This window comes from Dromaius novaehollandiae, chromosome 26 (genome assembly GCF_036370855.1).
Source record: "Dromaius novaehollandiae isolate bDroNov1 chromosome 26, bDroNov1.hap1, whole genome shotgun sequence".
NCBI lineage: Eukaryota > Metazoa > Chordata > Aves > Casuariiformes > Dromaiidae > Dromaius > Dromaius novaehollandiae.
Genome location: NC_088123.1, coordinates 3,493,291 through 3,521,117, shown reverse-complemented (window position 1 = coordinate 3,521,117; position 27,827 = coordinate 3,493,291). Strand labels below are relative to the sequence as shown.

At 71.6% G+C, this 27,827-nt stretch overlaps 4 protein-coding genes across 4 annotated transcripts; 1 reads left to right on the top strand and 3 right to left on the bottom strand.

The window, feature by feature from the left end:
- Positions 1-224: 224 nt before the first annotated feature.
- CNNM4 (cyclin and CBS domain divalent metal cation transport mediator 4) lies at positions 225-12,354 on the top strand. Its single transcript, XM_064497922.1, has 7 exons — positions 225-1,760; positions 6,966-7,109; positions 7,209-7,346; positions 7,960-8,129; positions 8,279-8,378; positions 10,324-10,505; positions 10,583-12,354. Exons 1-7 carry the CDS (start codon positions 308-310, stop codon positions 10,787-10,789), a joined length of 2,394 nt encoding a protein of 797 aa, XP_064353992.1. The 5' UTR covers positions 225-307; the 3' UTR covers positions 10,790-12,354.
- A 705-nt stretch (positions 12,355-13,059) lies between these two features.
- Positions 13,060-14,293, bottom strand: ANKRD39 (ankyrin repeat domain 39). Its single transcript, XM_064497923.1, has 4 exons — positions 14,032-14,293; positions 13,661-13,764; positions 13,372-13,575; positions 13,060-13,301 (listed from the first exon to the last, which is right to left on the bottom strand). Exons 1-4 carry the CDS (start codon positions 14,129-14,131, stop codon positions 13,164-13,166), a joined length of 546 nt encoding a protein of 181 aa, XP_064353993.1. The 5' UTR covers positions 14,132-14,293; the 3' UTR covers positions 13,060-13,163.
- A 930-nt stretch (positions 14,294-15,223) lies between these two features.
- SEMA4C (semaphorin 4C) lies at positions 15,224-23,619 on the bottom strand. The gene is made up of 15 exons (XM_064497716.1): positions 23,454-23,619; positions 21,443-21,588; positions 20,098-20,246; positions 19,950-20,012; positions 19,765-19,863; positions 18,771-18,867; positions 18,565-18,681; positions 18,342-18,493; positions 18,075-18,250; positions 17,828-17,972; positions 17,519-17,741; positions 17,334-17,449; positions 17,096-17,253; positions 16,952-17,022; positions 15,224-16,420 (listed from the first exon to the last, which is right to left on the bottom strand). Exons 2-15 carry the CDS (start codon positions 21,567-21,569, stop codon positions 15,579-15,581), a joined length of 2,535 nt encoding a protein of 844 aa, XP_064353786.1. The 5' UTR covers positions 21,570-21,588; positions 23,454-23,619; the 3' UTR covers positions 15,224-15,578.
- An 824-nt stretch (positions 23,620-24,443) lies between these two features.
- FAM178B (family with sequence similarity 178 member B) lies at positions 24,444-27,763 on the bottom strand. Its single transcript, XM_064497685.1, has 14 exons — positions 27,120-27,763; positions 26,960-27,027; positions 26,775-26,885; positions 26,541-26,690; positions 26,297-26,444; positions 26,189-26,255; positions 25,998-26,118; positions 25,838-25,922; positions 25,569-25,745; positions 25,386-25,483; positions 25,195-25,285; positions 24,987-25,088; positions 24,806-24,883; positions 24,444-24,725 (listed from the first exon to the last, which is right to left on the bottom strand). Exons 1-14 carry the CDS (start codon positions 27,633-27,635, stop codon positions 24,444-24,446), a joined length of 2,094 nt encoding a protein of 697 aa, XP_064353755.1. The 5' UTR covers positions 27,636-27,763.
- Positions 27,764-27,827: the final 64 nt, after the last annotated feature.

Below are 27,827 nucleotides of genomic sequence, written 5' to 3'. Positions count from 1 at the left end.
GAGGACCGGGGACCGGGCCGGGCCGGCTGCGCCCCGGCGGGGGGGTAGAAGAGCCCGGGGACACCCCCGAGTGTACCCCCCCCGACAGCCCCCCCGAAGTGCTACATCCCACCCCGCGCGTGGGCCCCCCACCCGCTGGCCGCCGGCCCCTTTAAGGCGGGGGCGTGGCGGGGGGGCGTGGCCCCGCCGCTCGGGGGGGGCGTGGCGCGGCGGGTGACGCGCGCGGCGGGGGGGCGTGGCGCGGCGGGTGACGCGGCCCGCGAGCGCGGCGGGCCGCTAGTGCGCGCGGCGCCCGCCAGACGCTAACATGGCGCCGGGCGGCGGCGGCTGGCGGCGGCGCGGCGGCGGCGGGGCCGGTCCCGACGCTGCGCCCGGCGGCGGTGGCGGTGGCGGCGGCGGAGCGGTGGCGGCGCCGCCGCTGCTGCCGCCGCTGCTGCTGCTGCTGGCGCTGCCCGGCGGCGGCGGCGCGGCGGCGGCGGGCGACAGCCTCATCCTGGGCATGCGGCTGGAGGAGAGCACGAAGCCGGCGGCGGGGGAGCCGGCCCGCGGGCCCATCCGCGTCACGGAGGGCAGCGAGGTGCTGCTGCGCCTCTACGGGCTGGGCCTGGGCCCGCGCACCGGCGAGCGCGTGGCCTTCGCCGAGCTGCGGCCCGCCGCCAACGCCTCGGCGCCCAACGGCACCTGCCCCGAGCGCTCGCAGGACCTGGTGGTGCAGCCGGGCCCCGCCGAGGCCCGCAACACCTCGGCGCTGCTGCGCGTCCGTGTGCAGCCGCTGCGCAAGGACGAGCAGGCCAAGACCTACGTGCTGTGCACCCAGCGGCGGCCCGGGCAGCCCTGGCTGCCGCACCAGGGCCCCGACGGGCGCATCGTGGTGCTGGAGGAGAAGAAGTCGCTGCTGCCGCTGTGGCTGCAGGTGATCCTCATCGCCGGGCTGCTGGTGCTCTCGGGCATGTTCAGCGGGCTCAACCTGGGCCTCATGGCGCTGGACCCCATGGAGCTGCGCATCGTGCAGAACTGCGGCACCGACAAGGAGAAGCGCTACGCCCGCAAGATCGAGCCCATCCGCCGCAAGGGCAACTACCTGCTCTGCTCCCTGCTGCTGGGCAACGTGCTGGTCAACACCACCCTCACCATCCTCCTCGACGACCTCATCGGCTCCGGCATCGGCGCCGTCGTCGCCTCCACCATCGGCATCGTCATCTTCGGCGAGATCGTGCCCCAGGCGCTCTGCTCGCGCCACGGCCTGGCCGTGGGCGCCAACACCATCGTGGTCACCAAGTTCTTCATGCTGGTGACGTTCCCGCTCTCCTTCCCCATCAGCAAGCTGCTGGACTGCATCCTGGGCCAGGAGATCGGCACCGTCTACAACCGGGAGAAGCTGGTGGAGATGCTGAAGGTGACGGAGCCCTACAACGACCTGGTGAGGGAGGAGCTCAACATGATCCAGGGGGCCCTGGAGCTCCGGACCAAGACGGTGGAGGACGTGATGACCCCCCTGCACAACTGCTTCATGATCAACAGCGACGCCATCCTGGACTTCAACACCATGTCGGAGATCATGGAGAGCGGCTTCACCCGCATCCCCGTCTACGAGGACGAGCGCTCCAACATCATGGACATCCTCTACGTCAAGGACCTGGCGTTCGTCGACCCCGACGACTGCACCCCACTCAAGACCATCACCAAGTTTTACAACCACCCGGTGCACGTCGTCTTCCACGACACCAAGCTGGACGCCATGCTGGAGGAGTTCAAAAAGGGTGAGAGGGCCGGGCAGGCGGGTGCCACTCGCGGGACCTCTCCGCTCGGGCCGGGCCGCCGGTTGCTTCCCGCAGCGGCGCCTCCGGCTCCGCTCGGAGGAGGCTCTTAACGAGCCTGAGATGCCGGAAGCAAAACTTTCGGCTCAGCGTCCCTGGCGGCGCTCCAGGGCCGGAGCTGCCCGCGCTCAGCGCGCGGCGATGGCCCCGGGGGCTTCCTTGGGGCCGAGCCCCGGGCTCTGCCGGCTTCGGGCATTGGGATTCACGGGGGACGAGGGGTCCGTGCGCTTGCAGCTCCGCCTCGGTGCCCGCGACGGGCCGCGTTTCCGGAACCGAGCCGCGGAGGGACGCAGCCTCTATTTTGCCGCCGGCGGGGCATGCTCTGCCTGGTGCTTCCCCCTAGAAACACTCAGAGGCTGTCGACTTGCTGCTTGTTCCTGATTAACAGCCCCGGAGGCCCTCGAGGCTCCTGGCGGGTCACTCCGATCCCTGGCTCCGGCTTTGCTGCCTCCTCTGGGCCCTTTCCAGGCGCTGGGAATGGCGAGCTGGGCTTGCTGCCGGCTTCCTGCCCCACCTCGCGCTCGGGCACCTGAAACCGGGAGCGACCCGGAGCCGGGGGGGCCGAAAGCCCCGCCGGGGGCTCGCGGGAGGCTCGTCTCCTCGGCCCCGGTGCTGCCGGGAGCGAGGGAAGGCCGCGTTTACCCAGGGGCAGGTTTGGAAGGGCCCGGGGTCTCCGCTCGGCCCTGGCGCCGGTGTTTTTGTGTCGGGAGCCTCCTCGCCGGGAGCGAGCGCTTGTGGGAGCCCCGAGGCCGGAGCGAGTGCCGCCTCCCCGGCTGCGGCAGAGGCCTCGTCTCCCGGGCAGCTCCCGGCTTCTCTCCCACTCCGGACCGCAGCATCCCACAGCCTTTAGCGGGACCGTGCTGGAAGCGGGGGTAAAGCCGGACCGGCGAGGAGACCGTCCTGCCTCCCCCGGCTTCTTGCAGCTTCTGCCGGGCTGGTTCCCGTTGGGGAGCGAGGATCCGCGCAGCTCCGGCTATGAGACCCGCCTTGGGGACGGGATAAGTAACCCGGCTTGGGAACAGCCGGGACGGGACGGTTCGGTCCCATCGCGGGAGGTTTGCTGGGCTCGGGGCAGCGCCGAGGAGGCCGGTACCGGCAGCGAGGGCTCCTCTCCCCGCCGCCGCCGCGGGTTGAGGGGAAGGTTGGCGTTCAGGCCAGGTTTGCGCCCCTGGATCCAGGGCTGGTTTCCAGCCTCGGTTTCCAGCCAGGAAAGCGCGTGCTGCTCGGATTTAGGAGGTCTAACAATTCCTCTCACAGCCCGAGCTTTGCTCGAGCTCAGGCAAGGATTTGGGAGGGACCTGGTAGATCCAAACCAGGCTGATCCTTGAGCCCAGCGGAGAGCTAAGGGTTTGCGCGGTGGCCTCCCCGGCCACAGCAGACGCGTGCTCCAGCTGCAGCAAACTGCAGGCTCTGTTTCTGTCCCCAAAATTTCAGCACGGGAATAACGCCACCGGATCACGGGTCGGCGTTGTTTGCGGTTGGAACTGCGACGGGATCTCGTCGTCTTCCAGTCTCCAACTTTCATTCCTGATTAATGAAAACCTTCTTGGCGAATGCTTTCGCTTTAGTTCCTCTTGCACCGGTTCAAGAATTTCGGCCCGAGCGGCACAACACAAACGCGCGCGGCTGCCCCTCTTCATCCTGGCCCTGTTTCCAAAAACCAACAAAACAGAACCGGAGTCCTATTCCGCCTGTACGCTGCTGGAGCTGGAGTGACCGCGGCTGCTGGCGCCGGCCTTTCCCTCTGATGAATCCTCGTGGAAGGATTTAAAGCCTACTCGTTGCAATTTCAAGGCCTCGGATGTCCTGGGTTGTTTTTCGTCGCTGCTTCTCTGGTTTGAGAGCGGGTAATTTGTGGGCCTGCTGCCTTCCTGGGATGGGTAGCTGTTTCCGAGCTCCCTTTTTGGGACTGAACGCTGATTTCTCGTTACTCATAGTCGCCGTGGTTGCAGTACCATCCGCAGCGAGTCCCCGATCGCGGCGAGTCCGTGCCCTCGTCCCGCTGGTTGGGACAGGGAGCGGGAGCCGCTTCTGATGGTCCCAAGCGTGGATCCCCGCAGCGACGTCCGGCCCTTCCCTGCGTTTCGCGGGCCTGAACCCTTCCTTCTCCTTCCCCCGGCGCGAGCCCAGCGTGGAGGTTTGACCTTGGGCATCCCCATGGCAGCCGCAGCTCCCGGGCTCCATTTCGACATCAGGATGTTGCTTCACTCCCCTGCGGCTCCTGCAGCCGATCCGGGAGCACCTGGGGCTTCGCCTGGAGCCGGATAATCCTCGGTGCTGGCAGTTTTTGGGATGTGACTCTCCCCTCCCGTCTTGCTGCCCGCGGGCCGTGTGGATGCACCCGCGACCCTGCCACTGCCTCCGTTTCTCGTGCGTGCCACGTCGGGAGAGGATGGCAGTGACTTGGTTCACCTGGATTTGGGGAAGCTCCTGGGGTTTCCCTAGGGATCACTGACATTGCGTTAAATAGATGGCAGGTCTCGGGGAAGCAGCACCTCCCCGCGCTGCTGGTGACGTGGGGACCGTCATGTCCAAGCAGCCTGGCCAAGGAGAGCCAAGTCTTGGCAGCGGGACCTGGAGGAGAAGGTGCCTCTGCCCCGTGATGACCACAAGCTCCATCTGCTCCTCTCTGCCCGGCCCGGCGGGACGAGCGGGCTCCGTTTCCGCTCCTCCTCGCTCGGGGAGCGATGGCCCGAGCCGGGCCGGCGTCGCGCCCTTTGCTCTGGCGGCTCGGGTTCGGGCTCCGCTCCCCGCGGCGTGTTTGCTCGGCCCCGGCCGCTCCCCGGCGAGCGCAGCCTTGGCTGCTGGGCCCGGCAGCCGCGGCGGGGAGTCACCGAGCCCTGACTCATCAGGGCTGGTCCCTCGCAGGCTCGAAAGCTGAGCCTATCTCCTCTTCCCCGTTCTCGCCCCGGAGAGCAGCGCGGAGGCACCGGGGTCCCGGTGTTGGGACGGTCGCGTTTTGCCGAGGGGATTAGCCGGGGCGGGCGCAGGCAGCGTTTGGTGGACAACGCCTGCGTAGCCAAACGGCGCTTTCGGAGGATTTTCCACGCTTTGGCGTTGTTTCTGCCGCCTTTTTGTGGCCGGGTTGCGTGGATCGCGTGAGCCTGGCTGCGTTGCCTGGAGAGGGAGAAGAAGCAGAGCCGGGCAGCGCCGATCTCTAAAATTAGCTTTCTGCTAGGTGTGAACGTGCTGATGAGGCGCCTGCGGTCGTCGGCTCTAAAATTAAATAGCAGATAGCGTTGGAGAGGGCAGCGCTGGCGTGAAATGCACCTGCCCAAGCGCAAAGGCTGGCGGGACGCGGATCTCGACCTTGCCGCTGGCCTGGGAGTTGTCAGGCCACGGCAGAGGGTCCTGCAGCGTGTGCCAGGCGGGGAATTCACGGGGGCCGCCCCGTCCTTTGCCCTCTCCGAGAGGTTTAAGGCCAGGAGCCTCCGTTTCCTCCCCGTACTCGTGTCACCGCTTCTGCCTGGCCGTCCGCAAGCGGTGCCGGCGCAGAGGGACTTTCCCGGGAGCAGTGATGGCGTCTTGTCGGCTCGGCCCCGCTCCGCGGGAGCCCGTGCCTGTCCCGCTTCCAGCCCGGTGGTCCCGGCGGCTTCGGGCGTTCCCACGGGAGCGGGAGCCTGCGGCTGCGAGCCAAGCCGGCGTCCTGACGGACGTGTTTTCACCTCCGCGAGCGCAGGATGGAGGTGCGGGAATCCGGGACAGGATCAGGTCTCCGGAGAGGAAGGGAAAGCGTGGCTGCCATGCCGTGGGGCCGGCTGCCCCCCTACCACAGCCAAGCTCAGCCCCGTGGAAGGAGGCGCTAGGCTTGACCTAACCCCGCTGCTCGGCTTCGTGCCGCAGAACCGAGCCAGTTCAGCAGAGCCGAAGAAACCGGGAGCCTTTCCCGAGAGAGAAGCTTCCCTCGGCACCGCGGGCGGGACAAGGGCTGGGCGCTGGCCCGCGGCAGCACGTGGCTCGGCCGCCTCGCCCAGCCCTCGGGGCTGCGCCTCCGACCTTTGGGTCCTGCTTCCCGGTTTTCCCCGGCTGCTTTTCCGGTTGGGCGAGGGCTGGGCGCCAGCGGGACAGCTCCGGGCTCCCCGGCCCACGTGGCTTGCGGCAGTGTCCAACGCCACCCAGGTGTCTGCAGCTTTTCTCCGGGGAGGAAATGTCACCTCCCTTAGTGCCTCCGTGTCCCCAGGCTAAGGATACCGGCCTTGCCCTGAGCGTGCCGCATGGTTCTCCGTGGGCAAGCGGCTGCTCCGGTTCTCCGCCATCCCCGGGCCCTGGGAGCAGGGCTGCGACTCCCAGCGCCGCAGTAGCGATCCCCGGCCGGGGGGTCGTGATTCGGTGCCGGGGGGTCTCCCCGCGAGCGGGGACCTGCCGGGGACGCCCCGGTGCCATTCGGCACGGGCCGGCGTACGTACGGCCCGGCTGGGACCGGCGGCTCTCCGCCTTTGGCTCTCTTTCCCGGATGTTTTGGCTCTGGGATGGGGCCGCAGCACCTGGCATCCGGAGCGTTTCCGCCAGGACGGGACAGCCCAGGTCAGCTTGGCAGAGCCGCCGAGGAAAGTCGGAGAGGCCGGAGCCCCTGGCAGAAACGCGACCCGTCCTGGCAGCCTCGGGGCCGCGTTCCTCCCCGCGGGCCGGCTGCTTCCTCGCATTTCTCCTGCCGCGCCGATGGGTTTTGGGGGTACCGTTTCGCCCCACTGCGCTCTGGTGACGTGGCGTGGGCTCCCGCAAGGACACGTGCTGGATCCAGCACCTCAAAAAGCCCCTGACCATTCCCGCTGCCGTACGGAGATGCCGTGAGCCCCTGCCTGCGCTCACGGCGGGGGGAATTATGTCACGGGCTTAAAGACTGTCATTACGCTGGGAATTAGGGCCCAGCCCGGGGGCTCGTCTCAATTTTAAGTCTTTTATTGTTTCCGGTCCAGGGAGGATGGTGGGATCGGCAGCCGGGAGCGCCCAGATGGGCAAATCCTGCCGAGGGAAGGGCCAGGCCTTTGATCCCGGCTGCGCTCCTTGCGGTGGGAGCCGACCCCGGGGATGGTGGGGCTGGGGGCTGCCAGGAGCGAACTGTGCACCGAGAGGGTCCCGGGGCCTTCGCGCAGGGTGGTCTCGCTTCCCGCGGGATGCCGTGACCGGCGTCTGTGTGTCTGTCCGCAGGGAAGTCCCACCTGGCCATCGTGCAGAAGGTGAACAACGAGGGCGAGGGAGACCCCTTCTACGAGGTGCTGGGGCTGGTGACGCTGGAGGACGTCATCGAGGAGATCATCAAGTCGGAGATCCTGGACGAGTCGGATATGTACAGTAAGTTCTGGGCTCGGCCCAGGCGCCGTTGGGCGCCGCGGCCTGGGGCAGGGGGACCCGGGTCCCACCCACCCACCCGTAACACCCTGCTCCCTACAGCCGACAACCGCAACAGGAAGCGGGTGGGCAACCAGAAGAACAAGCGGGACTTCTCCGCCTTCAAGGACCCCGTCAATGAGCTCAAGGTGAAGATCTCCCCGCAGCTGCTGCTGGCCGCTCACCGCTTCCTCTCCACGGGTGAGTCGAGGGGAGCACGGCTCGGGGTGTCCATCGGCTTGGCCCCGCTCCGGAGCACCAGCACCGATGGCTTTGTGTCCCTGGCGCGGTGTCACGGCTGGATGGGCTCCATTCGCTTCTCCCAGTGAGGAAGAGTCACTTCAGCCATCCCGTTCGGAAGTTAACGCTTGCGTCTTGTCCGCAGTCCTGCCCTTATCCCGACTGGCCGTGTTCGTGGGGTCGCTGCCCCTTGGGTGGCCTCGTCCTGCTGCTAGAAACGAGAAGGGACAGGGCTGAGAGATGCCAGCCCTGCCTGTGACGCCGGGCAGGTCCCTGGTTCTCCAGGACAGTCCTGTTCTCCTGCTGGCACGTGCCCCGTCACCCCGTGGGCTGCGTCTGGCTGCGCTGGGCTCTCTCCGTCTGTTTGTGGAGCTGGTGGAGGCTCCAAACTCATGGGCTTCCAGCTCAGGGAGGTGTCGGTGGGAGCCAACCTCATCTAGGGCACGTCCCCAAGGGACGAGGGTCCCGGCACAGCCGCCATCACCTTCCTCCAGTGCCCGTGGTGCAGACAGCCGGAGGCGGGACGAAGCCTGGGCGACCGGGGGCTCTGACCCCCTTCCCCTCTTGTTCTCAGAGGTGACGCTCTTCACCCCCAACTTCATCTCGGAGAAGATCCTGCTGCGGCTGCTCAAGTACTCGGACGTCATCCAGGAGCTGAAGTTCGACGAGGAGAATAAGAAATCCCCACGCCACTTCCTCTACACCAAGAACAAGGCAGCCGACTACTTCATCCTCATCCTGCAGGTACCCGGGGCCGGGCGCGGGGCGCCGGTCGGGTGCGGGACGGCGAGCGGTAACCCCGGGAAGGCTGTAAGGGCTCTCCCTCTGCCCCGTTGCGAGCCGTAGCGTTTCTCTGCGGGATTACGGAGTCTGACGCTCGCTCTCGCTCGCAGGGCAAGGTGGAGGTGGAGGCCGGCAAGGAAAGCATGAAGTTTGAGGCGGGAGCCTTCTCCTACTACGGGGTGATGGCCCTCAGCCCACCTCCTGCGTCAGGTAAGCAGCCCCCGGTCGCCCAGCGTGGGTGGAGACCCCACTCCTGCCCTAGAGCTGCCTTTGGGGATAGGAGACGCCGGAGGCTACAGGCCACCCACTTCGGTGCCCCCGCAAGCTGCCGTGGGGCCTGGGCACCCTCTGCCGATGGGCCGAGGGCTGCCTGGCCGCGGCATAGCTCGGGGACCTGCACCCCGAGCGCGTCTGGCAGTGGGGCAGAGGGTCCGTGCCCGAGCCGGAGCTGGAACCGCGGTGCCCGGGCTCGGAGCGTGCCGGCAGATCCATTTCTCCGCTGCTGCGACGCCGGGCTGCCCTCCCGGCGCTGCCAGGCTCCGCGGGCGGCCGGAGATGGACCCTCCCGGCCCACGCTGGGCTCAGCGTGCAGCCGTGGGGTCACCAAGGGAGAGCACAGTGCTCGTGGCTGCGGAAAAGCCCCGCGGTCTGGGGGGCTTAACCCTGCCGGGGGTCCCTGCCCCTGTGCCGAGGAGAAGAAGCCATTTTTGTCCCCGGGGAGCCAGGCAAGACGTAGCCGTGCCCGAGCTCCCCTTGCCGTGCGAGGACGGCCCCGTTGCGCTCAGCCGTCCGCCCGCGGCACGGATCCGTGCCCGTTTTCTCTGCCATGGGCCCGGGAGTGGCAAGGGGCAGAGGTAGGGATGCCAGGGGAACGTGGCAGCCGCCGTCGCCTTTGCCCAGAGGTCTCTCTTGACGTTGTCCTCTGCGTGTCTGTGTTGTCCGTGTCTCTGCCTAGCCCTCCCAGCCCAGCCCCGGCGCCAATCCACAAAGCGAGGGTCATTGTTTTCCCGGTTGACAGGTAAACGGTGCAGCTGCATGGCGTGCCAAACCCCTCTGTGACCGGATTAACCCCCCGTTTGGGCATCCTCACCACCCCGGGCCCATTAATGCAGCACCGGGCCGGCTCGGCTCCTCACGGGCTCGTCCGACTCCGGCGCAGCCGAGCACAGGGCTCGTCCGCGCCGGCGGGGAGGATCCACGGGCCGGGAGGCCGTTCTGGCTGCCTCCCCTCGCCGCTGGCTTTCTCGCCCCGTGTCTGAGCGTCTCCGACGTCTGCGAAGGCAGCTCTGCCGGCTGCTCCTGCCGCGAGCAGGGCGCTCCGGAGACCCGCCGGGGCGGCTCACGGGCCGCGGCGTGAGGCTGGAGCCGAACAGCGGCTCTGCTCGTAGCGGCAGCGCGGTCCCGCGCTCCCTGCAGCCGCCCTGGTTTCTCCCGGCTGCCTGTGGCGACGGAGTAGGGCGATGGCGCTGGCCGAAGCCCCCTCGCCGGGTGGCTGGTGAGGAGGTGCCTCTCTTCCCCGTGCTGCATGTGGCTCCGGTGTCACCCCGAGGCTTTCCGAGCACGTCACCGCGCCGTTCTGCCCCCGTAACCCCCACCTCGCCCCTAACCCCACGCCGGGCGAGGGGACGGCCGGCTGTCCCGGCCCCGGAGGAAGGGCGCCCGGAGGGCCTCGCCGGGCCGGCACGGCCGTTTGGCAGGAGCAACAGGCAGGGATGGCGTCCGGCGCTGCGTGGGCAGAGCCGGGACCCGGCCGTGGGGCTGCGCGTGGGTCGACGTACGTCCCATCATTGTCCCTGCGCGCTTGGCTCCGTGTGCCCGGATCCTATGGACCGGGGCTCCGATGCTCCGATCCTGGCCCGCTCCGGAGTCGGGACAGCGTCATTCGGGGCTCGGCACCCCACAGATCCATTTGAGAGCCGGTGACCTGCTGGCCCGCGCGTCCTGCCCCTTGCGAGGCAGCGTCCGGAGCAGCGGGTTGACGGCCTCCCGGCAGCACACGTGCGGAGAGTTGCCAGGCCTCAGCCCGGCTCGGCTCCGGGAGGGCTCGGCTCTCGGATGCCGGGCGCCCGCGTCCCCGGCGGCTGCGGGATCCGGCGCTCCTCGGCGGCCTGGCGAGGCCGCGGCGCCGCTCAGCTGCCCTGCCCTGTCTCCGCAGAGATCCGCTCGCCGTCGCACGTGAGCGGCCTGAACCGCTCGGCCTCGCTGAGCTGCCACGAGCGCTCCGACTCCGTCTCGTCCCCCGTGAGCGGCAGCAACAACCAGCTCAACGTGGGCGCCGGGCCCCAGTACGTGGCCGACTTCAGCGTCCGGGCCCTCACCGACCTGCAGTTCGTCAAGGTGAGGGGCCGGCCGAGGGGGCGCGGGGGGCCGGCGGGGGGCTCGGGGGCCTGCTGACGCCCTCCTCCCCGCTGCAGATCACTCGGCAGGAGTACCAGAACGGCCTCATGGCCTCCCGCATGGACAGTTGCCCCCAGTCCCCGGACAGCAACGCCTCCAAAGTGGAAACCAGCCTGCCGGAGAAGCCGGAGCCGTCGAGCACGGACGAGACCACCAGTCTCCTGAACGAGAGGAACTGCCTGAGCCGCAGGAGCAACCACAGCTCCCTGGAGAACTCCATCTGACCCCGGCCCCGCCGGGGACGCGCTCGGGGGACGCTCCGCACCAAGGTGAGGGACGTGGAAGGGGCGCCGCCGCACGCGTGCCCCCGTAGCTTTTCTCTTTAGGGACCCTTCCCTGTACGAAGCGCTCCGCGTCTCGCGGCCCGGAGGCGACGGAGCGGATACGGGTCCGTGGCGCCGCGCCACACGCAAAGGGAATCCTCCCCCCCCTTCTCCCCGCCGCCGCAGGCAACGGAGCCGCGGGGCGCCGGGACCCGATGGAGGGAGCCGCGGCACGGTTAAAAAGGGAGCCCGGTTTTGCTGCTGTTTTGAAAAACTGGCTGTTTATTTAAACGAATCCTGATGGAGACGGAGGGCGACGGCCCCCTCGCGCGGCCCCGTGCCTTCGGCCGGCCGCGGGCTCTCCGCCTTGGCCATCCCGCTCGGGACGCTGAGGACCGCGGCAGCACGGCCGTGGAGGGGAGGTGATGCGTTCGGCCGGGCCGCAGCCGCCGCTTGTTCAGCTCAGGGAGCCTCGAAGCCTCGCACGTCGCTTCTCTCCGGTCATCCCGGCGCGGCGGCCGGCTCCGCGGGGGTCTTCGCGGCTGCGGCCCCTCGGGGACGAGCCCGGAGCAGAGCCCGCCCTCGCTGGAGGGCAGCTCGACGTTTTTGGGGGCTGCCGGCCCGTGGAGGTGGATCGGCGGTTCCTCTGCCTGTCGCCCCAAGTTTTCCTGCTGGGCCGTGGAGGAGGAGGAGGCTCCGGCACCGCCGGGACGAGGCGGGCCGCCGCCACACCGTCGCCCTCTGCGCCATCCCGGCTCCGCTTCGTCCTCCCAAAAAGACCGCGGCGGCGGCGCCTGCTCCGTGCCCGGCTCGCGGAGGCAACCCCGGCGGCCTCCCCACCGCGCCGCCGCCAGCGGGGGCTGTCTCAGGGAGTGCGGGCCGGGCCGGGGGGCAGGGGGGGGCCAGGATCCCCCCAGGAGCCGGCACCAAGCTAGTGACCAAAGTTGTGTGGTGGTGGTGGGGGGGAGTGAGGGGACCCCGTCCCCCCCTGTGACCCACAGCGGGATGGGGGGAGCCTGGGGGGGGCTCGGCGGCAGGGTGAGCTTCCTCCCCAGCCTTCCTCCTCCTCCGGCGCCCGCTCTCGGCCTCATCTCGGGCGCCCGAGGGGTGCCCCCCCCGCAAAGCACAAGGTCCCTGGGTGACTCTGTAAGTTATTGGGAGAAGGTTAATTATTTTTGTTAATCGTTTCTTGACTATCAGGTCCTAGAGCCTCGGCCGGGGCGGGGGGAGACGCTAGAAATAATAATAAACCCACGTTGGAAAAAGCCCTTCCTTTTCCTTAACTCTTCTTTCTATGCAAGGCGGGAGCGGGGCCGGGCGCGGGCCCCCGGGGGGGGAGGCGGCCGAGGGGCAGGTCACTATTTATTTCGCGTCGGGTTTGATGTGTATATTTTGGGGATGGCGGCGGTTTTGGGGGGGGGGGGGGGGGCAGCGGTTGGGCCCCAGCCGTCATCTTTGCTCAACCAAATATGGAGTTTATTTTTTTTTTTCTTTTCCAATGGGGTAATAAAAATCTATTATCTGTTTCTCGGCTTTCTCACTGCTTCGGCGTCCCCTCCCGCCCCCCCCCGTGCCCTCTGCGCCCCCCCCGCCCCGGTACGGCCCAGTCCGCCATGTCTCCGCGGCCCCTTTAAATCCCCCCCCCTCCGCCTCCTTCCGGGTTGTCGTGTTGTTTACAGCGCCGCGTAAGGCCCGCGGCGCTCGGGCCCCGCCCCTAGGGGCGTGGCGGCCGCCGATTGGCCGTGGGGCGCGCCTCGGGGGCTGATTGGCGGCGGGGCGTGGAGCGCGGCGGCCGCCCATTGGCTCAGGAGCGCGAGGCGGGGAGGCGGCGCGGCGGGCGCCTGAGGTGAGGCCGCGCGGCGCTCGCGCCCCCTGTGGCCGCGCTCGGCTCTTCCGCGAGGCGCCGCCGCGCCGCGCTCAGCCCGGGCCCCGCAGCGTCGCCTGCACCGGCCCCAAATCGTTTCTAACGGCTCCTGCCTGGCTGCCGCTGTCTCCGTGTCACCAGGCCCTGCGCTCACCGCCATCCCTGCCCGCCCATTCATGCACTGAGCTGCCCCAGCCTCAGCTCTGCCCGCTGCAGGCAGCGGCGGGCAGGGCTCCCCCGGCACTGACCCCCTCCCCGCGGCACCCGCAGCCCGTCACCAGCTCCGGGGCCTCGGGGCAGACGTGGCCGCAGGGCCAGCACTGGCTCCGGGCGACCAGGCGCAGGGGACAGAGAGGCGGACACAGCGTTCGAGGCGCCGGGGCCTTGTTTTCCGGCAGAGCCGGGCTCCTGCGTGACCCAGCGTCCTGCAGCACCGCGGCTCCGGCTTTTCCAGCCGCGGCGGCACCTCCGTCACGCGTCCAGCAGGTCGCGGAGCCCGGGCTCGGCCACGTCGCAGGGCCGCCGGCCCTTGGCGTCGCGGGCGCCCGCCAGCGCCGGGCTGTGCTGCAGCAGCAGGGCGCAGAGGTCGCGGTGGCCGCGCTCGGCCGCCTGCGGGTGACACGGGGATGTCAGCTGCGGCGGGCCGCCAAGCCGGCCCGGCCCCGCCACCGCCACCCACCTTGTGCAGGCTGGTGCGGCCGTCGTCGTCGGCGATGGCGGGGTCGGCGCCGTGGGCCAGCAGCAGCCGGGCCACGGCGAGGTGGCCGCAGTAGCTGGCGCGGTGCAGGGCCGTGGCGCCGCCGGGCGTGCGGGCGTTGCAGCGGGCCCCGCGCTGCAGCAGCAGCCGGCAGACGCCCAGGTGCCCGTTGCGGCTGGCGTAGTGCTGGGGACAGGGGGGGACGCGTGGGCAGGCGGCCCCCTGCCCTGGTGTCCCCCCTGCCACCTCCCCACCCCGACCCCCCCCGTACCAGTGCCGTGTACCCGGCCAGGTCGGGCTCGCTGGGCTCCCCGCGCCGCTCCAGCAGCTGCAGCACCCGCGGCTCGTCCCCGTCCAGCGCCGCCGACCAGATCCCTGCGGGCGTCGTGACGCCAGGTGAGGGCCGGGCCGGACCCCCTCCCCTGCTGCGACCCCCCTCCATGTACCCCTGCCCCTGCCGGACCCCTACCCATACCCACAGCCACACCTGTACCCTGACGCTACCCCCCCCGCCTTCTGCCCCTGCTGGACCCCTGCCCCACACCGCTGCCCCCTACCCAGCCCGTGCCCCCCACTGTGTCTCTACCCCCGCCGTTGCCCTGCTTCTCCGTGGGCCCAGCCCGCCCCCCCCCCCCCCCGCACCCCGCTCGAAGTCCATCTCCTGCAGGTTCTGGTGGACGCTGGGCACCGCCACCCGCGACGGGCAGCACGGCCCGCCCGCCGGCCGGCCCGCCCCCGCCATGCCGGGGCCGAGGGGAGTCGAGCGGAGCCGGGGGGGGGGCCGAGCTGAGCCGAGCGAGGCCGAGTGGGGCCGAGCGGAGCCGAGTGGTGCCGAACGCAGCCGAGTTGGGCCGAACGGGGCCGAGCTGAGCCGAGCGGGGCCGAATCGAGCCGAGCCAGGGCGCAGGCGCTCTGACGCCCGCCCCCGCCGCGGCCCCGCCCCCGCCGCGGCCCCGCCCCCGCCGCGGCCCCGCCCCCGCCGCGGCCCCGCCCCCCGCCGCGGCCCCGCCCCCCGCCGCGGCCCCGCCCCCGCCGCGGCCCCGCCCCCGCCGCGGCCCCGCCCCCGCCGCGGCCCCGCCCCCGCCGCGGCCCCGCCCCCGCCGCACTAGGCGCTGCGCCATGTGGTCGTGCCCCCCCCGGGCTTGGCGGGGGGGGGGGGGGGAATGTGCCCAACCCCCCACCTCCCCCCCCCAAGGGGGGACCCAGGCGTCCGGGCCCCCCCTTCCCCCGTGCCAGGGGGGCCCGCTGGCATGTCCCCCTCCCCCCCCAGCCCTGCTGCCTTCCCACAGCCTCAGCCCCCCCCCCCCGCTGGCCCCGGGCCCAGCCAGGCCCCGCTCCCAGGCCCCCACGCCTGGGAAAGCCGGGCTCCACTTCCGGCCCCCGCCGAGGCCTCGCCACCGCCCGGCCTCGGCCCCCCAGGCCTGGGACACCGAGACCCTCCCCGGGGACCCCGAACGGCCCCGGGCCCAGCCCGGCGCGGCGGGGACCCAGGCGTCCGGGGGGGTGGCGGGCACCGGGCCAGGCCTTGGCAGCCCGCAGGCTCCCCGGGGGGGCGCCCGGGGCCCTCCCCACCCTGGGAACAGCGCTGCGATGCCCTTTTATAGCCCAGCCCGCCCGGGCCTTTTTTTCCATGAGCTCAGCCAGGCCGACACAGGGCGGGGGGGGGGGGGGGGGACATGGACGGACAGACACGGCCGCACGAACGGACACCGGCCCCGAAACCCTCCCCGGCTGCGCCAGGGGGTCGCCCTCCCCCAGCACCGCACACAGCCCCCGCCGGCTTTTTTTTTTTTTTTTCTCCTCTTTTTATTATTAATATAAAAATCCTCAAGTATTTACAGCAAATAAATATATTTCAGTAACAAATAAATTACACTGGGGGGGTTATACAAAAGGGGGTGGGTGGCGTGCAGGGGACGGGGGGGGGACACGGGGGGGCGGCAGGCGGGGCAGGAGGGGAGGGGTATTTACAGCCCCACGCTCGCCGCCTCGGCCCCCTCGAGGCGGCGGCCGGGCATTTTGTGGTTTTTTCTTAAAAAAAAAGAAGTCCTCGGGCCACGAAAATCAACCCGGGCCGCCCCCGGCGGAGTCCTCCCGCGGAGCGCGGCGGGTCCCAGAGCGGGTGCCCGGGGCTGGCGGCGGCGGGCGCCCTGAGGTAGCGGCGGCAGCGGCGGGTGCCGGCGACGGGCTCAGACCGACGACTCCTCGGGGTTGGAGTCGGGCAGCGCCTGGCGCTGCTGCAGCTTGCGCCGCAGCTCCTCAGCCAGGTCGGCGCAGGGCGGCCGCTCGTCGGCACCCAGCGCCAGCCGGATGTAGCCGTTGGACGAGGAGCCGCGCAGGGGGCCCAGGTGGATGCGGGTGGGCGAGTGCAGCGGCTGCCCGGGGATGCCGCTGGGCGGCGAGACGGCGGCGGCGGCCACGGGGACGGGGACGCCGTTGCGGCAGGCGGCGGCGTGGCCCGGCACGATTTTCAGCGAGCCGTCCGAGTAGTAGTAGCTCGCCGGGTCCCAGAGCTTCTCGTCCGAGTCGGAGGCGGCGCTGGGGGCGAAGCGCGGGCTGGGCGGCTCCTTGGGCAGCTCGATGGGGTACACGAGGGTGCTCTCGATGGCCTTGGCGCCTTTGCCCAGCTCCTCGCGCAGCCGCCGCCACAGCGAGAGCACGGCCAGCGCCAGCACCAGGCACAGGGCGCCCAGGCACACGGCCACCACCCACACCAGCCCCAGGCTCTCCAGCGGCGCCCGCGTCTCCAGCGGCAGCCCGGCGCCCGCCAGCACCGTCACCCGGTAGACCTCGCCGCTCACCCGGGCGCCCTGCTCCTCCGAGAAGCAGCGGTAGGTGCCGCTGTGCTGGGCGCCGGCGGCCGGCACCACCAGGGCTCGCAGGCGGGCGTCGCGCAGCACCAGCGCCTGCTCGGCCGCCAGCGCCCGGCCCTCGAAGGTCCACAGCGCCTGGGCCAGGTTGGAGCCCAGGCGACACGTCAGCACCAGGTCGGTGCCGGCCACCACCGTCACGTTCTTGGGGGTGACGGGTCCTGCCGGAGAGGCGAGCGGTCAGGCCGGGAGCCGCCGGCACCGGGCAGGGGGACACGTGGGATGGGGGGACACCATCAAGGCGGGGAGAAACCGTCGACATGGGGAGACGCCCTCAAGGTGGGGAGACGCCATCGACATGGAGAGACACCATCAAGGTGGGGAGAAACCATCAAGGTGAGGAGACACCCTCAAGGTGAGGAGAAACCATCAACAGGGGGAGAAACACCATCAAGGTGGGGACAAACCATCAGCGTGGAGAGACACCACCAAGGTGGGGAGAAACCATCAGCATGGGGAGACACCATCAAGGTGGGGAGACACCCTCAAGGTGGGGACAAACCACCAGCGTGGAGACACCATCAAGGTGGGGAGAAACCGTCAACATGGAGAGACACCATCAACAGGGGGAGACACCCTCAAGGTGGGGACAAACCATCGACATGGAGAGACACCATCGAGGCGGGGAGACACCCCAGAGCCGGCTCCCACCCCCAAACTCCCACCCGGGGCAGACGGCGATGGGGTCTCACCTTGCTTGGCCACCTGCGGCAGTGTGCAGGCGCGGGTGTCGGAGCTCAGCACGTCCTGGACCAGCTGGGACCTGCGGGAGGAGGCAGCGGAGGTCACGGGAGCCCCGCGCCGCGGCCCTGGGGCACCCATGGGTGCCTCCCTACCCGTTGAGGCCCTCGGCGTGGACGCAGAGGCTGGCGTTGCGGCTCCAGGCGCAGTAAGGGTCGCGGGCCAGCACGCAGTCCGTGCACGACTGGTAGCGGCTGCAGTCGGCCAGGGGCAGCTGGGCCACCTGGAAACGGGAGCCGGCGAAAAGCAGCTTCTGCGAGGGTGGAGAGGGACAGTGAGGGCCACCGCCAGCCCCCGGGCCACCAGCCCCGTCCTCCCCGCGACGCCGCTCACCTTCCGGCCGGCCAGCACCAAGCTCTCCACGGGCTGCGCCGGCTCGAAGACCTGCAGCTCCTCCACGAGATGGACGTGAGCACCCAGGTTCAGCGCCTTGTGCACCCACCCGTCACCTGCGGGACCAGGCGGGCGTCAGCGGTGGCCCCAGCCCCGGAGATCCTCCCGCGCTCCCCGGCGCCTACCTGTGCCGATGAAGAGCACCTCGTAGATGGTGCCGTCCAGCCCGGGCACCCTGTCCACCACCAGCTGGGTGAAGTTGGCGTCCTTCTTGAGCAGCAGCGGGCGCCCACGGTGGGGCAGGATGGGCTCGTCCATCAGCGGGTGCTTCTTGGCGAAGTTGAGGGTGTTGTCGGGCAGCTCCAAGGAGCTGGCGAAGCCGTTCTGGCGGTGCCAGTCGGTGATGCACTGGGGGACGGAGGGCAGGGTCAGGCGCGGAGCCGGCGCCGGGCCCCCCCGGGCCATCCCCCCCCCCCGCCACCGCCGGCACTCACCGCCCCGGGACGGGGGCTCGGCACCTCGTCCGAGTACCGGCCCCACTTCTGGGCCTGCTCCCGGTACTCCTTGTAGGGCCCCTCGAAGGCTTTCTTCACCTCCAGGATGTGGTACCGGCAGATGGCCGAGACGTCCACGTCCCCCCTGCAGGGACAGAGCAGGTTTCGGGGACGGACGGGACCCGGGGACCCACAGGGTGACGCGTCCCACCACGCCGACGTGTCCCACCACGCGCCACGCGCTCACCAACGGGCCTGGAAGACCCCGAAGAAAGCGGTGTCCTGCCAGTCGGCCCCGGGCAGGGTGAAGACGGCCTGGAGGCGGTTGAAGTGGAGCTGCTGCTCGGGCGCCGAGCACACCAGGCGGGCCTTGAGGAAGGTCGTCCACTTCTTCTGCAGCGTGCGGGCGCCGCCGACGTCCCCCTGGGCACCCAAGGGGCGTCAGGGCGGGCGGGCGGGCGCCCGCGGCCGCCCCGCCGTCCCCCCCGTCCCCAGCGTCCCCGTCCCGCCGCACCTTGCAGACCCGGGCCACGCGGGCCACCACTTGCTCGGCGTAGCAGTCGTACTCCACGGCCCGCTCGCTGAAGAAGAAGTAGACCTTGTCGTCGTCGCCGGTGCTGCTGGCCGCGCTCTCCTGCACGTAGGCCGAGGCCACGAAGTGGGGCTCTGCGGGGCAGACGGGGAGGGTAGCGGCGGGCGGCGGGGCCCCACGCCCGCCCCACGGCGCCCGGCCCTACCGTTCAGCCAGGAGGTGAGGTACTCGGTCTTCATGGAGTAGTGGGGCCCCAGGTTGCGGAGGATGACGGGCTCCGTGCCCAGGAAGTTGTTGAAGGTGGCCGAGTAGAGCTCGCCGTCTGCAAGGCAAGGGCTCAGCCACGGGGCGGGCGGCCCCCACCGAGGGAAACCGGCTCCCCCCTCCTCGCCCCCCCGGGATGCCACCTACCCACGATGAGGCCCGTGTGTCCCTTGGTGGGGTCGTACGGGCACTTCCCCTTGCCGTCCTCGAAAGCCACTTGGTCCAGGGTGAAGCCGGACAGCTCCTGCGGGGCGCAAGGGACGGGATCCCGCATCCGCCGTGCCCAAACCAGCCCCAGGCACGGGGACACCCCTGAGCGACGCTCCCGGAGATGGGGGCACCCGTGGATGATGCTCCTGGGGACGGGGACACCCCTGGACAACAATCCTGGGGACGGGGACACCTGTGGATGATGCTCCTGGGGACAGGGACATCCCTGGACAATACTCCTGGGGATGGGGACACCTGCGGATGATGCTCCTGGGGATGGAGACATCTCTGAACGATGCTCCTGGGGGCAGGGACACCTGTGGATGATGCTCCTGGGGACACGGACACCCCTAGGCAATGCTCCTGGGGATGGGGACACCTGTGGATGACGCTCCTCAGAACGGGGACCCCCCTAGATGATGTTCCCAGGGACAGGGACATCCCTGGATGATGCTCCTGGGGACGGGGACACCTGCGGATGATGCTCCTGGGGATGGGAACATCCCTGGACAATGCTCCTGGGGATGGGGACACCTGTGGATGATGCTCCTGGGGATGGAGACACCCCTGGACAACGCTCCTGGGGACAGGGACACCCCTGGACAACGCTCCTGGGGATGGGGACACCCCCGGATGATGCTCCCAGGGACAGGGACACCCCTGGACAACGCTCCTGGGGATGGGGACACCCCCGGATGATGCTCCCAGGGACAGGGACACCCCTAGACGATGCTCCCAGGGACAGGGACACCCCCGGACGATTCTCCTGGGGATGCGACACCACTGGCCAACGCTCCCAGGGGATCGAGGAGCCATCCCAGAAGCGGGAGCAGGCCGGGACCACACTTCCGGCACCGGGGAGCACCGGGGGCCGACGCTTCCACCGGGAAGAGCAGCCCGAGCCGGGGCCGGGCCGGGCGGCCGGACTCACGATGTAGGCGCACTTGGGCTGGAAGGCGTAGGTGCCGCAGGCGTACAGGTGGGAGCTGTTGTAGCTCTGCAGGAAGCGCACGTAGTTGAAGCAGTCGGTCTGGGGGAGAAAAGCACCGTGAGCGGGGGGGGGCAGCGGGCCCCGGCGTCCCCCCCCCGCCGTCGCCACCCCAAGCCAGGCCCTACCTGGTTGTTTTTCCCCTTCTGGATGCACTCGGCTTTCTTATCCACCGGGGCCTCCCAGGAGATCTGGGTGTAGAGATGCGTCAGCGGGCTGCCAAGGAGCCCCCCCAAAAATGGGTGCCCCCCCCCGACCCCGCCGCCGGGAGCTCACCGCCGCCTTGAGCTCCACGGAGCCGGTGGCCAGGGCGAAGAGGGCCTCGCGGGCGCCCACGTAGAGCAGCGCCTCGGCCTCGTCCAGCGTCAGCGTCAGGTAGTGGGAGACGCCGCCCCGCGAGAAGCGCTTGGCCGCGTCCTTCAGCTCTGCCGGAGGAAGGAGCCGGCGCCGTCAGGGGCACCGGCCCCCCGTGTCCCCCCCGCCGCCGCCGCTTCCCGGCCGCCGAGGGGTTAACGGTGGCCCCGCGGGAAGGCGGTGGGCACGGTGGCACCCCCCGGCCACCCCCCGCCCCGGCGCACAAAGGGCCCTTTGTCACCGGAGAAGGCGCCGGCGGCGCCGGGGAACACAGCGGCCTTTGCCGGGACCCCGCGCCCGCCCCCGGCCCGGCCGAGCCCGGAGAAAGGCCCCATTGACGGAGGAGGCGCCGGGCCCGCGGGCAGCGCCGGGGGGCGCGGGGACGGCACGGGGACGGCGCGGGGGCCGCGGGGCGTGGGGACGCGGGGCACGGCACGGGGACAAGGGCCGAAGGGCCGGGGGTCTCAGGGCGCTGCCGCGGCAAAGGGAGGGGGACATGGGGCGCTGGTATGGCACACGGATGGGGACACCGGGCATGGGACAGGGACGGGGAACACGGCACAGGGACAAGGGACGCAAGGTGCTGGCACGGCAGAGGGACAAGGGACACGGCACAGGGACAGGGACACAGGGCACTGGCATGGCAGAGGCACAAGGGATATGGCAGAGGGACAGAGACACAGGGCGCTGGCATGGGACAGGGAACATGGCACAGGGACAAGGGACACGGGGCACTGGCATGGCAGAGGGACAGGGAACATGGCACAGGGACAAGGGACATGGCACAGGGACACAGGGTGCCAGCACGGCACAGGGACAGGGACCATGGCACAGGGACAGGGACACAGGGCACTGGCATGGCAGAGGGACAAGGGATATGGCACAGGGACAAGGGACACAGGGTGCTGGCATGGCACAGGGACAAGGGATATGGCACAGGGACAAGGCACAGGGATGGCACAGGGACAGGGGACATGGCACAGGGACAGAACGTGTTGGCATGGCACAGGGACAGGGGACAAGGCACAGGGACAAGGCACAGGGACAAGGGACACAGGGTGCTGGCATGGCATAGGGACAGGGGACATGGCACAGGGACACAGGGCACTGGCATGGCACAGGGAACATGGCACAGGGACAGGGGACACGAGTGCCGGCACAGGGATGGGGACGTGGGACAACGGCACGGCCCAGGGACGGTGACACGGGGCGGTGGCACAGGGACGGTGACACAGGCGGCAGTTTCCCCGAGGCACCGGCTACTCACCCGCGTAGGGGACGGTCTTGCGGGGCACGGCGCTCCACGAGGACGCCGGGCCGGTGACGGCGGTGGCGGCCGCGGGGACGAGGGCCAGCAGCAGCGAGGCCAGGGCCGGCAGCAGGCGGGGGGCCATGGCGCAGCGGGGGGGCGGCCTGCCGGGGAGGGGGCACCCGGCCCCGGTTAGGGCAGCGCGGCGGGCGGCACCGTCACGCGCCCGGCGCGGGGACAAGGCCGGCATTGAGGGCCCGGCGTCACGAGGCCGGCCGCGCCGTCGGAGGGGGGGGACCGCGCCGCCGAGAACCGGGTGGCCCCCCTCGCCCCGGGGTCGAGGCCGGGGACCCCGAGGAAGAGGAGGAGGAGGAGGAAGGGGGTCCTTCCTCTTCCCACCCGCTTCCCAGGCGTCCCCTGGGAACGGCTCCACCTCGATCCCCCCCTCGGGCTCTGCCCGGACGCCTGGGTCCCGGCTTCACCTTTGCGGGGGGGGGGGCCCGAAGCACCGGGAAAAGGGTCTCGCCGGGTGCCCGGGCCTCGCGCCGCGGGCAGGATGCGGCCGGGCGGGCGGCCGGGAATTGTTCTGCCCGAAGGGAAGCAGGAAAGGGCCGGCTCCCGGGGGAGCCTCCGCGGCTGGGAGGGGAAGGATTTCCGGACCGGCTTTCGGGGGGGGGGGGCGGGGGGGACGGAAACTGGCCCGCGGGCGTGGGAACCGGGGGCCGCCCCGGCGGGGGCAACGGGCACCGGCCCGTGCACCGGGCACGGTGGCTGTGGCAGGCGGGGGGGGGGGTCAGCTCGGCCGTGCCCAAGCCACGAGTAGGGTGTCCCGGGCACGGCCAGGGTGCCAAAAGCACGGCCAGGGTGTCCCGGGCTTGGCCGGGGTGTCCCGGGCACAGCCAGAGTGCCAAAAGCACGGCCAGGGTGTCCCGGGCATGGCCAGGGTGCTCTGGGCACGGTGCTAGGGTGACAGGCACGGCCAGGGTGTCCCGGGCATGGCCAGGGTGCCAAAAGCACGGCCAGGGTGTCCCAGGCACGGCCGGGGTGCCAAAACCTTGGCCAGGGTGCCAAAAGCACGGCCAGGGTGCCAAAAGCACGGCGAGGATGTCCCGGGCACAGCGAGGGTGACAAAAGCACGGCCAGGGTGCCGTGGGCACGGCCGGGGTGCTCCAGGCACGGTGCTAGGGTGACAGGCACAGCCAGGGTGCCAAAAGCACGGCCAAGGTGTCCCGGGCTTGGCCAAGGTGTCCCGGGCTTGGCCAGGGTGCCATCGGCATGGCCAGGGTGACAAAAGCTTGGCCAAGGTGTCCCGGGCTTGGCCAGGGTGCCATCGGCATGGCCAGGGTGACAAAAGCTTGGCCAAGGTGTCCCGGGCTTGGCCAGGGTGCCATCGGCATGGCCAGGGTGACAAAAGCTTGGCCAGGGTGCCCCGGGCACGGGCAGGGTGCCATCGGCATGGCCAGGGTGACAAAAGCTTGGCCAGGGTGCCACGGGCACGGGCAGGGTGCCCACGGTGCCCAGCCCGGGGCAGGATTCCCTGGCCCCGCGGTGATGCCCGGCCGGGGGGGGGGGGGTTAGGGGGGTCCATGGGTGCCCGGGGCAGGGTGGGGGGACCGTGGGTGGCCGTGCCGGGGTGCCCGGCCGGGGGGCACCGTGGCTGCGCCGGGGGGTGCAGGGTGCTGGTGGGGGGGGACCAAGGGGGGTTGCAGGGTGCTCGGTGCGGGGGGGCTGCACGGTGCCGGGGTGCCCCCCACGCTGGGGGGGGGGAGCCCCCCCGCCGCCCGGTACCGGAGCTTGCGGTGGGGGGGAGCACGGCCAGCCCCGGGGCTGGAGGGGGCCGGCACCGACGCGGGGGTTGGGGGGGTGATACCGACGCAGCGGCGCTGGCTGAGGGGGGGGGGCCGCGCAGCCCCCCCGTTACCGGGAGGAACAAAGCGCCTCCCCCCGCCCCCGCGGCTCCGCCACAACAATACCGGGGCGGGGCGGGGCGGGGCGGGCGCGCCGGGGCCGCCGCCGCCGCCGCACTCACCTCGGGCCGCCGGGGCCGCGCCGGGGGCCGCGGGCCGCGCTCGGTGCCGCCGCCGCCGCCGCCGCCGCCGCCGCGCCGGGGGTGCGCGCTGCTCCGCGCCCGCCGCCGCGCCCGCCGCCGCCCCGCGCCGGCCCGCCCCGTGACGTCAGCCGGGGGCGGGGGGCGCGCGCGGCCCCGCGCGGCTCCGGCCGGCCCGGCCCGAGTGGGTTCGGCTCGGCTCGGCTCCATTCGGCTCCGTCCGGTCCGGCCCGATTGGGTTCGGCTCGGCTCGGCTCCATTCGGCTCCGCTCGGCCCGATTCGGCCCGGCCCGATCCAGCTCGGCTGAGCCCGGCTTGGGTCCATTCGGCCCGGCCCAGTTCGGTTCGGTTCGGCTCGATTCAGCTCAGTTCAGAACCGCTCGGGTCCATTCAGCCCAGCCCCATTCAGCTCAGCTTGGCCCAGTTCAGATCCATTTGGCCCAATCTGATTCAGCCCGGCTCAGTTCGGCTCGGGTCCATTCAGCCCGGCCCAATTCGGTTCGGTTCAGCTCGGCTTGATTTGGCCAAGCTCAATTCGGCTTGGCTCAGAACCGCTTGGGTCCATTCAGCCCACCCCCATTCAGCTCAGCTTGGCCCAGCTCGGGTCCATCCAGCCCAGCCTGATTCAGCTCGGGTCAATCCAGCCTGGCTCAATCCAGCCTGGCTCAGCTCAGCTTGGGTCAGTTCGGCCCAGCTGAGCTCAACTCGGTTTGGCTCAGCCCAGATGGGCTCAGTTTGGCTCAGTTTAGCCCAGCTCGATTCAGCTCAGCTCAGCTCAGTTTGGCTCGGCTCAGCGCCATTCAGCTCGGCTTTGCCGGCTTTGCTTTGGCTCGAACCGTCTCGGTGCCCCTTCCCGGGGGGGGCGACACGCCGGCGCGGCAGGAGGTGCGGGACCACGGGAGCGGGGAAGAGGGGGGCGTTTATTGGGGCGGTGGGTGCCGGCGAGGCCGCGCTCGGCTCCTCCGGGCACACTCACAGCTCCGGCCAGCCGCGGCAGGGCTGCGCCTGCGGAGACGGGGCACCGTGGGGGCTCGGCTCCATACTGGGGCGCCCACCTGGCCCCCCCAGCGTGGGGCCGCAGCACCCCGGGGTGCCCCTTACCCACGACGGGCCCTGGGCCAGCAGCTCCTGCCACTTGATGTAGGTGAGGGTGGCCAAGCCCTTCAGCTGGGTGCGGAAGAGGAGGCCGGAGCCTTCGCGGAAGCCGGCCCCGAGCTGCCGGTCCAGCTGGGAGCAGAGGTGCTTGAGGTGATCCTGCGGGAATCGGGGGGGGGGACAAGCGTCAGGACGGCAGCGGGCACCGCCAGGGCGGCCCCCGCGTCCCCCCAGCTCACCCGCTGCTCGTCCCGCCGGCGCTCGGTGCCCACCACGGCGCTGGCGAGGATGAGGAGGCTGTAGCTCAGGTAGCAGGCCTGCGGGCGGGAGCGGGCATGGCTCAGCGCTGCCCCGGGGGCCCCCCCGGGCCGTAACGGCCCGCCCGGGCACAGCCGCGGCGCCCCTTTCCCCGGCACCCACCTCCTGGTCGGGGTCGTCCGGCTCGTTTTGGCACTCGGCGAGCACCAAGCGCTGCAGCGCGGCCGGTTGCACCAGCGCCAGGAGACGGCACAGAGCCTGCAGCTGCCCGGGAGAGCGGGCGTCACCCGCCGCCGTCACCGCTCGGAGGGGACCGGAGCCCACGGCGGGCACCGGCCCCAAAACGAGGGTCTGCCCGGGCCGTACCCACCTCCGCGTGCGCCCGGCCGGGCAGCACGGTGCCCAGCGGCTCGCCCAGCAGCCGGGCCATGATGCAGAGGCTCAGGTGCCTGCGAAGCTCCCTGGGGACGAGGGCAGAGCGCGAGACGGGGGGCAGGGACCGGGGGGGGGGGCAGGAGACGCCCGGCGCGACGCCCGCGTCACCGCCACGCTGGCACTTACCTTCCCCTAGCCGTGACGTCCGGCAACAGCCGCACGACGGCCACGAGGTTGTGGTGGTGCTGGGAGAGGCGGCACAGGGACAGGCAGAGATCGGGCAGCTGGGGAGAGAAAGCGGCGCTGAGCCCGGGCGCTGAGCACGCCCCGCTCGTCGCATGGGTGATGCGTCCCCCCGGCCCCGTGTACCTGCTCCTGCCAGGCCCCGATGCCCTCCAGCAGGCAGTGCAGGAGGTGCTGCAGGTCGGGCAGGGGCTGGCAGCGCAGCGCCCGGTCGAGGCCGAGGAAGCAGAGCAGCGTGAGGAGCGCCAGGCGGGCACGGTCGGGGTAGCGGCTCGGCCGGGCCACCACGCACAGCGCCAGGAGCTGGCGGGCGAAGGCGGCGCGTGAGCCGGGCGCCGAGGACCTCGGAAACGTCCCCGAACCGCCGCGTGCCGGGGCGGGCGCCGCGCTCCCACCTTGCAGATGTCGCCGAGCTGCGTCGCCAGGGCCAGGGTGGCCTCGGGGGCTGCCGGCCCCGGGCGCTGGGGAGGGTCCGGGGGCCTGCGGGCAGCGGAGGCGGGTGGGCGCGGGGGCACCCGAGTGGGCCCAGGCGTCCCCCGCCAGCGCCGGCCTCACCTCCTGTCCGCAGGGCACAGCTCCAGCGGCAGCAGGCCCTGGCGGTGCAGGGCGCCCAGGTCGGCGCCCAGGCGGCAGAAAACCTGGCCGATCTCGGTCACCGTGGGGCACCAGGGCTCCGCTGCGGGCGAGGGGGGCGGTGAGAACCGGGGGGGCACCGGAGGCAGCCCCGCACCCGCCCTGGTGCTCACCCCCGGTGCTCAGCCGGTGCACGTTGATCTCCCACAGAGCCTGCGACGCGTTGGCCGTGTCCGGGCACTGGGCCGTGAGCTGGCGAGGCAGGGAGGGCGTCAGCAGCACCCCACCGCCGCGGTATCCCGCCGCGGCGGCACCCGGCTCACCTGGAAGAGCCAGCGCAGCACGGGCAGCGGGCAGGCGGGCGCGCAGCGGTACAGCAGGCTGAGGTGGCCCTCGCGGACGAAGGCCGCTTGGCTGGCCGGCGAGGCGCTGTGGCGGGCGAGACGGAGCCGCGGGGGTGACCGGGTACGCCGACACCTGGGCACGGCCCCCCCGCGCCGGCGTTGCCCCGCGCCGGGCTCTCACCGGAGGAACAGCCCCTCCAGGGCGCTCTGAGGCTGCAGGCCGCGGGCGTCGAGGGCGGGCGGCGGCAGCGGGCGGGCGCTGAAGACGGGCTCGCCGGGGTGCATGGCCGGGATGAGGCCCGGCTTGACGGCGAAGCGGGCCAGGAAGAGCCTGCGGGCGGGAGGGCAGGGCCGCCGTGGCGGGGGGCGGGCGGCGGGCACCCACGCCGGCCCACCCGCCCGCCCCCGGCGCTACCTGTGCTCCTCGGACAGCGGCGCGTCCTCGTCCGGGGACTCCGACGGGCTGGTGGCGTCCCCGCGGGCCCACTCAGGGCTGCCGCACGGTGCGGTGGCCTGGCCCCGCTCCCTGCCACGGGGGCGGTCAGGGCACGGCACGGGCACCGGGCACCTTCCGGGGACCGGCACCAGCGCCCGCCTCACCTCTGCTCCTCGACCAGCGAATCCAGGCTGTTGGCCAACGGATCCAGGCTGCCGGCAAGCGGATCCGGCTGCGGGAATGAGGTGGGAGAGCGTTAATACGGCGGCGGTGGCGCAGCGGGAAGGGGCCGGGTGGCCCGGCGGGCGCCGGGCAGGGCCCTACCCGGGTGCTCTCCGCGGGGCTCCGGGGCTCGTCGCCCGCCAGCAGCAGGTCCCGCAGCGGGATGAGCACCTCCTCGCCGTCCTCGGGGGACGCCGGGCGCCCGCGGTCCCCGTCGAGGCGGCAGCCGGGCGACGCCGGCGAGCTGCAGCCGCCCTGCGCCGCGCCGCCCTTGGGGGCCTCCTTGGGGCGGCGGGACGACGCGGGGGCCCGGCGCGGGGCGGCCCGGCGGCGGCGGCGGCGGCGGCGAGGTGGGGGCCGGTCGCGGCAGGGCGGCGGCGGCGGCGGGGCGGCGGCGGGCGGGGGCGACGGGGAGGCGGGCAGCAGCCCCGGGGGCGGCAGGGAGAAGGGGCGGCCCACGCGCAGGTGCTTGAGCCGGCGCAGCTGCTGGTAGCGCTGCAGGCTGGCCTGGAAGCGGGGGCTGAAGAGGCCCGTGCGGGGGGCGCGGGCCGACGACAGCGGGAGCTGGTACCAGCGCAGCCCCAGCGGCCCCGCCGCCCCCTGCCCCGGCGGCGCCATGGCTGCGTCCTCAAGGGCCCGCGCGGCTCCAGGCCTCGCCGGGCCCGGGCATGGCGGGGGTGGGTGGGGCTTAGCTGGGCGGGGTGCGAAGAAAGGGCGGGGCCTCCGCGGAGGGCCAATGGGAGGCTGGCGTGGGGGTTGGGGGAGGGGCGTGGCGCTGGCCCCTCCTACCTGCGGTGCCCACCCGGTGGT

What these genes read in the sequence shown, in the direction of transcription:
- ANKRD39 (XM_064497923.1), bottom strand. Translation starts at nt 14,131, where the DNA reads ATGGCGGGGGCGGGCCGGCCGGCGGGCGGGCCGTGCTGCCCGTCGCGG. An exon ending in GGAGATGGACTTCGAGCGGG is followed by an intron (nt 13,765 to 14,031) that starts GTGCGGGGGGGG and finishes CGACGCCCGCAG; the next exon opens with GGATCTGGTCGGCGGCGCTG. An exon ending in TGGCCGGGTACACGGCACTG is followed by an intron (nt 13,576 to 13,660) that starts GTACGGGGGGGG and finishes CCCTGTCCCCAG; the next exon opens with CACTACGCCAGCCGCAACGG.
- CNNM4 (XM_064497922.1), top strand. Translation starts at nt 308, where the DNA reads ATGGCGCCGGGCGGCGGCGGCTGGCGGCGGCGCGGCGGCGGCGGGGCC. An exon ending in GGACGAGTCGGATATGTACA is followed by an intron (nt 7,110 to 7,208) that starts GTAAGTTCTGGG and finishes TGCTCCCTACAG; the next exon opens with CCGACAACCGCAACAGGAAG. An exon ending in TCACCGCTTCCTCTCCACGG is followed by an intron (nt 7,347 to 7,959) that starts GTGAGTCGAGGG and finishes TCTTGTTCTCAG; the next exon opens with AGGTGACGCTCTTCACCCCC.
- SEMA4C (XM_064497716.1), bottom strand. Translation starts at nt 21,569, where the DNA reads ATGGCCCCCCGCCTGCTGCCGGCCCTGGCCTCGCTGCTGCTGGCCCTC. An exon ending in CAAGACCGTCCCCTACGCGG is followed by an intron (nt 20,247 to 21,442) that starts GTGAGTAGCCGG and finishes TTCCTCCGGCAG; the next exon opens with AGCTGAAGGACGCGGCCAAG. An exon ending in GCCGCAGGTGGCCAAGCAAG is followed by an intron (nt 16,421 to 16,951) that starts GTGAGACCCCAT and finishes CCTCTCCGGCAG; the next exon opens with GACCCGTCACCCCCAAGAAC.
- FAM178B (XM_064497685.1), bottom strand. Translation starts at nt 27,635, where the DNA reads ATGGCGCCGCCGGGGCAGGGGGCGGCGGGGCCGCTGGGGCTGCGCTGG. An exon ending in CCGCTGTCCGAGGAGCACAG is followed by an intron (nt 26,691 to 26,774) that starts GTAGCGCCGGGG and finishes TCCCGCCCGCAG; the next exon opens with GCTCTTCCTGGCCCGCTTCG. An exon ending in GGGATACCGCGGCGGTGGGG is followed by an intron (nt 26,256 to 26,296) that starts TGCTGCTGACGC and finishes CTCACGGCCCAG; the next exon opens with TGCCCGGACACGGCCAACGC.